This window comes from Octodon degus, unplaced genomic scaffold (assembly GCF_000260255.1).
Source record: "Octodon degus isolate 3935 unplaced genomic scaffold, OctDeg1.0 scaffold00001, whole genome shotgun sequence".
Classification (NCBI taxonomy): Eukaryota; Metazoa; Chordata; class Mammalia; order Rodentia; family Octodontidae; genus Octodon; species Octodon degus.
The window spans coordinates 1,255,902-1,267,306 of record NW_004524577.1 but is presented as its reverse complement, the minus strand read 5'-3'; the positions used below and the strand labels follow the sequence as shown (position 1 = coordinate 1,267,306).

Below are 11,405 nucleotides of genomic sequence, written 5' to 3'. Positions count from 1 at the left end.
CACCCAGCGAAGGCCAGGGTCCCTAGCCAGGTGCCCTGGGGGCACCACACAGCACCCAGCAAAGGCCAGGGTCCCCAGCCAGGTGCCCTGGGGGCACCACACAGCACCCGGCGAAGGCCAGGGTCCCTGGCCAGGTGTGGAGGTGCAGGCCTGCAAGCCCAGCCACTCAGGAGGCGGAGGAGACAAGAGCATCGCAAGCTTGAGTTTAATCCAGACAACTTCATGAGATCCTGTCTCAACAGGTAAATAAACAAATAAAAATGATATACTGCAAACCTGTACTAATGGAAGTAAAAGTTTTACTTGAGAAGAATGGAATCACGGAATTCAAAATGGGGCACAGCAGTTACGGAGAGGCAACGCATGCCTGCGCATCAGGGCGAGCTGTCCGCTGGCTCCTCACGGCCTGCAGGAAGAGGCCTCCTCCTGCTGCCTCTGACGTCCGCTGGCTCCTGGCTCAGAGCAAGGGTCACAGGAGGGGACAGGCCAGCACTGCACTGCGCTGGAGAGGTGTGTGCTCTCCATCAGGCAGCACTGCTTCCAAAAACACGTGTTGTGTGCAAGCTAGTGTGGCCCGGCCCGCCCGGCAACGTTCAATGGCAGCGCTGCCGCAGCCAGGGATGAGCCCCCCCCCCCCCCCAAGCACCTGCCCGGCAAGCTCGAGGTCCTGAGCTCAGTTTCCAGGCAAAAAAACCAAAGCTGTCACAAGCCATCTTTACACAATTTCAGAAAGTTCCCAATTATGGTTCCTTAATAAGAGTTCCTCTCTTTGGTTTTTCTTTCTTAAAAAAGAAAGGGTTTTTTTTTTTTTTTTTTTTTTTGGTTTGGTTTTTTTTTTAAAGTCACTTCTCTTTTCAAATACACCCTCAAGACGCACACCGAAATGAGGCCTGCGAGCAGAAGCGAGACCACCCTCGGTCTGGAAATCAACCTGATTCTGTTTTACATAGGTAAGCCTGCGGCTTTCCTTCTCTGATTTATTTAGCCTTTTTTTTTTTTTTTTTTTTTTTTTGCCTAATGCATTTATATTTTAAACTCCTGCTGAATAATTTTTAAGTGTGTAACATTATAGAAAGTGCCTGAAGCGACGTTTCTTCCCCCTCAGCACCAGACAGCACCAGCTGGGCAAGGCTGCGCGGTAACCCTGAAAACGCCTGGGCCTTGCCGCTGCTGCGGCGAGCAGGTCGGCCAAAGCGCTGCACAGTCTCGCGCCCGGGCTGCCGCCGCACCGCAGCGGTGGTGAACACTTTCCAAAACACTGTTTCTAAAACTGAATTTTTGTAAAATAAAAGTGCTGCACTTATCATTTGCAAGACTTCCGGACAGCCTCGCAGAGACCAGCCATCCCTTAGTCTATTCTGAGAACCGTGACGGCATGTGCTGTGTCCTCTGTGAATACGCATCTTACGGCACACTCCCAAGAGGCTCAGCTTGCCACAAAACTTAGACTGTGGTAGAGAAGGGCTCAAAACTTCCTAAAATGGATCTTTTCTTGTCTGTAAGAAAACAGACCAAAGTGTCAGTGGTGGCGCCTTTGGACAAAAGGACCGTGATGACCTCTTGCTCCTACTTTTAGCAGTCCTCTTTCTTTTCTTAGGGGCACTTGCGGGTTAGGCCAGTTATTTAAGTGCCTGCGCGGGCAAACCCAGTCGGGCACAGGAGACCACAGTTGGATCCCCAGCTCCCCGTGCCTTACCAGACCAGCCCTTAAGCAGCCTGAGCCAGCCTTTTTTTTTTTTTTTTTTTTTTTTTGCAGAACCAAGGATTGCACTCGGGCCTTTGCAAAAATCCTTTTTTTAATCATTCATTCATTTTATTTATTTATTTATTTATTTATTTATTTATTTGGCACAGGGTCTCACTATAGCTCAGACTCGTAATGATCCTCTCGGCTCAGCCTCTCCAGCGCTGGCATTATAGGTGTGCACCACCATGCCTGGTCCCGCTGCCTGGGGCTGGCACGACATGCAGTACCAGGGATCAAACCCCAGTCCCTGCACTTGCCAGGCAGGGAGATCACCGAGCTATCTCCCTAGCCCTCTATTTTTTCTAACCAACATAACTTTTATAACTTCTTTAGTTAGTACTGTTCTACAGAAGAGCCCTGATCTTTAGAGATGTGTCTGGGGAGATGTACCCAGGACACCCCGATGGACCCACCCTCAACCCACAGAGGGCAGCATGAGGGGGCCGAGGCAGGATGGGCTGAGGCCAGGGAGGCCCGCTGGGCTGGGCTGTGTCTGCATGTGCTTCAGACTCTGTAATAAGAAGGTGTTTATATGTATAAAATCTTAGTTCTCTACTAACTTTCTAACTTTAAAAAAAAAAAAAAGTAAAACGACTTGTATTCTCTCTACCAAGATAAAACTTTCAACATGTTGGTAGATACTCTGATTAAAAAACAATCCTACAGAACACAGAAACTTTTTTTCAAGTAAAAAAAAAAGAGATTTATTTGCAGATGGGAAGGGAGAAGAGAATGGCAGACAGCTGCTCTGGAAAAGGAAGTATCTGGAAGTGAATTATCTGGAACAACAACAAAAACCCCCAATAAATGTTTGGCCAGGCGTGGTGGCACATGCCTGTAATCCACCGCTCTGGGAGGCTGAGGCAAGAGGATCACAAATTCCAGCTTCACCTGGGCATTTTAGCAACTTAGCAAGACCCTGTCTCAAAACAACAGAAATTTTAAAAAGGGCGGCAATGCAGCTCAGGCCAAAAGCCCTGGGTTCAAGCCTCAGCACAGAGAAAAAAGAAGATGTTCACAGGAGCAGGCTGTGCTCAGACACGCCCGACCTCTCTTCTGCTGGTGTTGCCCAAGAGGTGCGGCGCAGGGACGGTTTCCTCCTTGTGCTCTGAAAGGAAGCCACTGCGAGGGGCGCCCCGCCCCAGACTAGGCAAAGGCCAGAAACTACAAAACTGCAAATGCTTCTTCCTTGTACAGCACTAGTTCTTCAAGGAAGATGTTGAAACTCAGCTTCATTTTAAAAATCTTTCATCTGAAAACCATCTGAGCCTGAGTCATTGCTTTGCTGCACTCCGACAGGCCCAACCCCACCCCAACGTCCCGTGTGAACATTATTACAAAAGGTAAAGCGCTGCTCTGACCACGGAGACCCCTAAGCCCGCGCAGATGGCAGCGCTGCTGCTACGTAGCAGGCCGGGTAAACACAGCCCGCGGCTCAGCTCCGCTGGCCTCCTGCGGCCACACAGCACCCGAGGCACCCAACATCTGGCTCTGGGGCAGGTCACCGCCCACTCCAGCGCCTCGCAAACGCTACAACTCTAAAATTAAAATGTGGCGAGTACACATTTGCAGCATAAATGCCACAGCTTGAATTTAATTCCCCTCCTGCTCTGGTTGGAGACCTGCAAGAAAAGCTTTCAGTGAAAAGGAGCCTCCATTTGAAACTCCGCAGCAGGCTGCTTGGCTTACTTTGCAGTATCATTTACAGGAGCAAAGACCACACTCAGCAAACAGGGCCAGGCCGAAGCAGACGAAGACACCTCACCCCAATTTCAAGGTGTCTCACCCAGACTTTCTACATAAGGCCCCCGCCCCTGAAAGGTTTGGGGAGGCCTCTGCGTAGCTCTCTAGCTCCACGTGTCGGGTTACAAGGAAGGCCGTGGCGGAGCCCAGCTCCACGTGGCGCCACGGGTGTGTAGGTCCGGCTCCGGGAACCCCTGCAGAGAGGTGTCAGTGCAGCGGCAGAGGCAGGTGCGCTCTCCACGCGTGCGGAGCGCCACACTCGCACCGGGCAGTCAGCGGGCCCGCTGACCCGCAGCAACACAGAGCTCTGAGCTGGGCTGGCCCAGCTGCGACGCGTGCTTGGGTGCGCTCCCCTCTGCATCACACCGCCGCCAGGCACATAAGGGACAGGTCGCAAAGACTACAGAGCAACGTACACGTGCCAGGCAGAAATCAGACCTGCCTACAGAATACCGGGCTCACGCGGCCTCTGCTCAGCGGCTGGCCACAAGGCCAGCATGCCGGCTGCACCTGCACAGGTGCGCACCACGCCTGTCATCCGGGCCCACAAAGGCACCACTGCGAACGGCCACGCACCAGCGATCCTAATCCCTCCTCAGAGAAAAGGGTCTTTCTTTGTCGTTCCTGCCCAGGGCCTGATCAGCAGTCACCTCTGTATGCAGAGCCTGACCCGCTCTTCCATGCTGAGCACGGTGCTCCTCCAGGGGAGGGGCCCAGCCTGGCAAACGGCCTCTCCAAGCTTAAGGCCGCGGGGAGCTTGGGTGCAGGGAGAGCCCAACGTCCGCCTGAGCCCCGCACTGCTCCTGCCAGGACCTCCCGCAAGCCAGCAACCCTAGGAGCCAGGGCAGCTGAGGACCGCTAGTGTCTGCTTCTCTAGGTTTGCTGACATTGAAAGTAACGTTTTAAAAAGCAGGAGAGAATGGCGGGGTCCCCTTCCCAAACACCGGCAGGCAGCCGGCCACGGGGGAGGGCCCGCTGAGTGCTGCCTGATTCCTCCGCAGGTGCTGCGGGCGCCTGCGCCGTCTCCGTCACGCAGCCGGGCTACCTGGAGGTGGACGGTGGCACGGACAAGGCTGTCACCATAGAATGCCGCTTCACCGCCGCCGGATGCCCTTCGCAGCCGCCCCAGAGCCTGTGGTTCCGGTACCGCACTCACCAAGCGGAGCACCTCTGCTCGGGCTCGTGCACAGGTGAAGCGGACAAATTCATGGTGCAGAAAGCCCTGGAGCAGAACCGAGTTTCTCTCACTGTCAACAGGGTGACGCCAAACGACAGTGCAATTTACATCTGTGGAATAGCGTTTCCTACTGCAGGGACGCCGGGAGCTAAGCAAGCCGGAGGAGGGACCACACTGGTGGTCAGAGGTCAGTCTGTCGCGTCTTCACCAAGGGCAGCATCATGTGCTGCGTAGGCTCTTAAAACCTCCTGTCACATTCAGAACTAGAAATGAATTTGCTAACCCAATATCCCAGGCAATGAAGGGCAGGATCTGAAGCAGCCTGCCCTGGGGTGGGACTCAGGAGCACCCCAGCCCTGGCCCTGGTGCAGACAGAGCCCTTAGCCCTGGCCTCCTTTGGTGTGCTGCGCTGACAAGTTCACACCAGCTGGCTTCTAGGCACGGGCTGGGAGCTGCACTGTCCAGGACACACAGCAGAGAAGCGCGGGAGGGCAAGGGACACAGCAACGTGGCGAGAAGCCACCAGCAGACCCTGACCTTCTGTCAGGGAAGAGCGGCAGCCGGGCTTCCTCAGATCTGCTATGATCCCTGACAGTCCCTCACCAAGTGAGGAGGACAGCAACCCTAGCTGAGTCCTACCAGTAATTTCACCATGTCAATCCCTTGAGAAGTCTGAGACTGACCAAGTGGGCAATCCCGGCTCCCTGGGAAGCTGAGGCAGAGGGACCCCATGAGGCAGGAATGCCAGGCCAGCCCCATGGAAAGAGCCAGACTCCTAAAACAAATAAATATATGGATAGACAGATAGGAAAAGGAGAAGGAGGGGAGGGAAAGGAGAGGAAGGGATGGGGATGGGAGGAGAAGAGAAGGGAGAAGGAAGAGGAGGGGAGGGAAAGGAGGGGAAGGGATGGGATGGGAGGAGAAGAGAGGAGAGGGAGGGGAAAGGAAAGAGGGGGAAGGATGGGGATGGGAGGAGAGGAGAGGTAAGAAGAGGAGAGGGAGGGGAGGGGAAGGAGGGGAAGGGATGGGGATGGGAGGAGAGGGGAAATTGGGGGGAGAAGGGAAAGGTTGAGAACAAGCCAGATGTGGCGGCACACAGGAATTTTACCCTGAGTTTGAGGCCAGCCTGGAATATAGAACAAGACCCTGAATCAAAAAAAAAAAAAAAAATTTTCAGAGAGGATAATTTATATGATTCTGAAGGAAGAAAAGGGCAGTAGCTCCTTGATTTGTGTGGGTATGTGTGTTTGTTTTGTTTTGTGGTACCAGGAACTGAACTCAGGACCTTGCACTTGCCAGGCAGGCACTTGTGCTGCTGAGCTACATCCCAGCCTTCTTTCGTTTTTTTTTTAAAAAGAAAACTCTTCCCTGAAAAAGAAATCTGCTATGACAAGCCTGAACTCATTTGAACATGCTATCAAAATCAGCCCATCAGTTTTAAAACAAGACTTTGAGAATCTGAGCCCGTCTCATACTGGGGCTCCTTAGAGTCGTAGTTCTAACGGGCTTCTGACACTGAAGTGTCCCGCAGAGTTACTTTCCTCTCAGGTGTAAGATAAATGAGAAATGAGAGGTTAATAAATACACCTTGCTCACACGCAGCACTGGGTAACGACTGTGCCAGCTAGCACAGTGCAGCAAACACACTGGAGACACGCTTCGTCGCACGGCGCGGAGGGGTAATGGCCTCTGCAGAGGTTAAGGGCACAGTCTCCTGTGCACACAGAACCGTAAGTTTTCCTAAAATGAACATGGCAGCTACCTTCCTTTCCAGAGCTCTAAGTTCAGCACTGAAGCATGTTTTAAGCTGCGCAGAATTTTAATTTGCTAGTTCCGTAAATAAAAATGTTGTATAAACTAAGCTCCTGACATAAGCATCTGTAAAATATCTGGTCGGAATGCATAAGCTAACAGCTCCTCCAGATCTACTTGTATCTCGTGCTCTACGCCTCGCTGTAACCAGCTGCTGAGGCTGCAGGGACAGCAGGTACCAAGTCCTTCCCCAGAGCACAGGGCACTCACTTCCCGTCAGGAGAAAGAAGTTCAGAATGCGCCAAGGCGCTCACTAAGCTCTCTGAAGAAGCTGACGAGGAGAGCACGCGTCACGACAACATGCCTTTAAGCAGGCAGTGAGAACGGCGACCCGCGGGGACCCCCCTCAGGCTTCTCACGGCCGCACTCTCAGCTGGCGCAGGCCCAGTGATACAGGACACCACCAGCCAGTGTATGTGCGAACGTCGTCACAAAAGGCACTTGCGCCCACTTCTAACAAACTAAATGTGTAAGTGCCCTTGAACACGATGGCTTGAAATGTTTAACTTGAAGTCACATTTTATATACAGTGATTCTTAACATTATGACAGAGGGCTGGGTGAATCTGTAATTTTTAATGAGTAGTATTTTTGGTACAACATGTTTTAAGGAACAGATGAACTGGCTTCATCAGTCCATCACATACTTGAAGCTTTCTGACGCTCAGTAAATGTCTCCGTGAGTAGGCAAAGTTAAATTCACATTTTACCCCTAACCTGCAGCTTTAACGATACTGAGCATTTATACGAATGTGCGTCAACAGTGACTGTCTTTCCGTTGCACAACGCAGACGGCGGGCTGCTGAGCCAGGAACTGCACAGCGTCCTCACAGCACTCCTGGTCCTGCTCTCGGTCTACATCATTGGCTTGTGTGCGATCTTCGGAGTTCTCTCCAAAGTGAGTTAGATCTTCCGCACTGAACGGACAGCCTCGCTGTCATCGCGGGGAAACGGTTCCCACCGCTCCCCACGCGGTGGGCCTCAGGAAGAGCTGGCCCAGCCAGGTCCTTCCTCGGCCCTGCAGCCCGCCGCTGAGGAGAGCAGCAGAGGCCAACATCTTTTCCCGTGAAATCACTGAGCGGCGCACTGGCTTACAGGGCTTTCTCGTTAAGCTCAGGGGCGCGGGATCAGACAGCACCTTCCTGCCAGCTTTCTGCCATGAAGAATGGCAAAGTGAGGGAAAGCACGAGCGCCCTAAGAATAGTCTGCACACCCCAAACAGGCTTGCAGGGATCAGAAACTGCCTTACAGTATTGGGAAAGCCCTGAGGTCTCTGAGAAAAGAAGGTCTTCTGGCTCTCCCTGTGCCTTAAGAGGGGTGTGCACATCAGAATCACAGCAGGGACACCGCTCAGAGGCGCAGCACTGCCTGGCAAGCACAAGGTCCCGAGTTCCACTCCCAGCACCCAAAAAATAATTCTTAATCCTAGAGTACACATCAGGTGCATCATGAAATTCATCTAGTAATGAAATAAAAGCATTTTGGAAATAATATGAAAATTATTAACTTATTGTATAGAATCTGAATTTTAAGTTAAGCTCATTACTGAATGAGGTATCTGTCACAGTTGTTGTGCATGGATAAAATGGTTATACTTTCCTTTTCTTCTTGGCAGTCAAAATCCAACACTCTAAAAAACAAAGGAACAAAAGAAGATTCACAAAAGGTATAGACCAACACTTGTAAAATATTTTTTAAATTGTGGCTGGTTGTAACTATCTTAAAACTTAAATATTTCAAGAAACAGGACTAGCATAGTAGCTATGGACCACAGATACTGCACTAACGTTTACCTCTACTGAGCCCATCTCGAGCACAGCTGACTTGGATGGGCAGCTTCACCGCCACAGACTCTACTTCATGTACTCAAAATACAAGAGGGAGCGGGCGGTGCAGACGTGTGGGGCTGGCAGTGTCTTGGGCTGGTAGCAGTAAAGAAAAAGTTGGGGAGATAGCTGAGTAGAATAAGCACTTGCCTGCCAAGCACAGGGCCCTGAGTTCAATCCCTCGTACCACAAAAAAAAGAAAGAAAAAAGACAAAAGAAAAAGTTCTGATGAGTTCAGCAATCACCATTCGTGCTACTAAACATACAAATCTTTTTTGCATTTGTATTTATAGAAGAAAAGTGCTCGGCGTATTTTTCAAGAAATTGCTCAAGAACTGTACCATAAGAGACATGTGGAAGCAAGCCAACAGCCTGTAAGTGCTAAGTACCAAGAAGATGAGGCACGGGCAGAAAGCCCGCTTCAGTGGAAAAACTAAGTAGCCACCGATCTGTCATAAGCGTCTTCCCTTAGAGAAGTCTGAAAAAAGGCTTTCCATAAAATGCATCTTGATATAAAACCTGTTTTGATACATACATAAGGAAGGACATCTGATACCAGAGTGAACAGGTCCAGGCTACACGGAAGCTTTTAGCAATGTGGACACACACTGATCTCAACAGAGAGGCGCATACTTGCATGAAATCAAAATGACTTCTTAAAGTATCCCTATGCGGAAAAGACACTAGCTGATGCTGCACACACGTGTGAAGCACACCACTAGAACAACTCTGTTCTCAACAAGGCACACAGTACATCCACAAGGGCCGGGCATGTAACTCAGTGACAGACTCACTTAATGTGAGAGACCGGAGCTTCTAGTCCCCAGCACTCCCGTACAAATGTAAGTAAGTTGACATTATAAAGAGGCAAATAGTGCTACTGTCTCTTCAGCATTTGGGGCTGAAGTGACAGGAAGAATACTGTATTACCTACACGACATTCTGACAGTGTCCCTTTAAAGGGTGCTAGTCACGATTAGTGGAACAGATACACATGCCGGATCAGAACACTCAGATTTATATTAAAATACACACAATATAATGAATTTATCTATTAGTAAAAATATCTTCTTCCTAAACACCATCTGAGAGGCAAATCCAACAGGATAGTAATTATAAACTATAGTTTAATCTAACTTTTAAAAAACTAATTTTACACCAGAAGAGAGCCTCATACAAGCAGTCACTTCACCTTCAGTGTACATGCAAGCCACACAGACAAGGACCCCACCACCTGAGGAGCCACTCGGAATGTTACAGATGCTTGTGTGCACTTTTTTCTTACTGAAGATGGGGCATCTTTTCAACAAAGAGGCAAAAGGAAAAGGCCTGAAGGAAAGCCTGGCAATAACTAAAATTACTGACCAGGGTTTTGACGATGGCTTCTAGGCAGGAAACTTTTGTTCTATTATTCTAAATAAAGGCAAAATAGTACCTTGACATTCAAGATTGTCACAAGGAGACCAGATGTCTGAGCGCGGGCCAGCACCAAGGCTGTGCGCTGCCTGAAGGAGGGGACCACTGCTGACAGAACCCTAACCGTGGCTCATTCTTTCCTACTGCAGGAGAAAGACAACACTTACGAGAACAGAAGAGCACTTTCCAACTACAAAAGACCGTAGGTACATGGCAACAACTGCAGAACACAGGGCTCCGCGGGCCTGGATGTCAGCCCTGCACCCAGCACGGCACCAGCGAGCCAGGCCTGACCTGCAGCGCAGTGCCTTGCCTTGCCAGCACGGATGTCTAACCAAGTTAGGAGGGAAGCACCAGACGGGACTTGCGGGGAGGAAGGTATCTGTGGGCATCGTTAGCATCCCACTATGAAAATGGCACTTGGATTGTTCTTTGAAAGCTGCTTAGTTGTAAACAACTGCCCTCCTGTACATTCATTACTAAACACAAATTATAATGCATTATTTCATTAAGGTGTTGTTTTTAAGCTGGCACTAAATAAGACATATTCTCTTTAAAACCTAAACATTCTTTTAAAATATTTTTAGATCCCTTTGGAAGTATTTTATTTCTTTTCATGTTTTGGTGGTACAAGGATCAGACTCAGGACCTTGTGCTTGCCACTGAGCTACCTCCCCGGCCCTGGAAACGTTTTATAGTAACAACTCAAATCACAGATCCCGAGCCTTCCTGATAACACACGCACAGAAAAATAGGAAGGGGAGAAGGACATATAGTCTCATTTTATTTCTATGTATACGTACATATGTGTTGTGTGTAATGTATGTACGTGTGTTATAGATGTTTTGTGTTCATAGTATATGCAAACATATAAATAAAGCAACACATAAACAGCAGCATAAATTCACATGCTGGGCCGGGGAGATGGCTCACATGGCTGAGCCTAGCAAGTGCAAGGGCCTGAGTTCAATCCCTGGCTCTGCCAAATAAATAAATAAAAATCACATGCTAACATGTCTCCCTGTATTTCAAAATCATTTTTCTGTGTACTCTCAGAGGTATACATTCTCACTTTAAAACCACTGCCCAACGGTCTAACATGCCTGCGCAGGCAAGCTTAGGCAGGCGCAGGACACTGAGGTTTGATCCGGGCACCACACACTGCACCAGCCCCGCCCTCAGGGTGGGCTGAGCCAGCCACTAAAGAAATATATAAATGAATGAATAAATACATAACACCACTGCCATGGGTGAAAACAGAACTGAACCAGGCAGGCATTGATTCCATCCAGGGGAACAGAAGTACTGAATTAGATCATTCACTTTTCATTTCTGGCAGTTATTACATTCTGGCACTTAATTCCAGGATGAAAAAGACACTGTTCCTTGTACAACTCATCAGAACACAAAATTCCTGGAATAAACAACCTGGGGGTCAAAATCCCTAGGAATCAGAAAAAATGGGGCATACAGATGAATGTCCATTTTGTATCTGTGTATTCAAAGAGGTTGGGATAGATAATAGTTGCATTCTCTTAATGAATAGAATGATTTGTTCTAATGAAGTTTGTAAATAGGATCACAAGTCCGCATCTTGTACAGCAATTAACCACTAAGAAGAATATATGCAGTGTATTATTTGTTGAAACTGTACTTCCGATTTGATTTGAAACTGTCTCATTGCT

General features: G+C 49.4%; 2 protein-coding genes across 3 annotated transcripts in view; one reads left to right on the top strand and one right to left on the bottom strand.

The window, feature by feature from the left end:
* Mettl9 (methyltransferase like 9) overlaps positions 1–11,405 on the bottom strand; it is a 47,172-nt gene that overhangs the window by 2,930 nt on the left and 32,837 nt on the right. The window lies entirely within an intron of this gene.
* Positions 871–10,247, top strand: Igsf6 (immunoglobulin superfamily member 6). 2 transcript variants are annotated; one of them, XM_012515383.2, is made up of 6 exons: positions 871–950; positions 4,492–4,854; positions 7,270–7,376; positions 8,094–8,144; positions 8,598–8,678; positions 9,870–10,247. In XM_012515383.2, the coding sequence occupies exons 1-6, from the start codon at positions 884–886 to the stop codon at positions 9,924–9,926; spliced, it is 726 nt and encodes a 241-aa protein (XP_012370837.1). In that variant the 5' UTR covers positions 871–883; the 3' UTR covers positions 9,927–10,247. The 2 variants fall into 2 exon arrangements, with proteins under 2 accessions (XP_012370837.1, XP_023569794.1); XM_023714026.1 differs by lacking the exon at positions 8,094–8,144.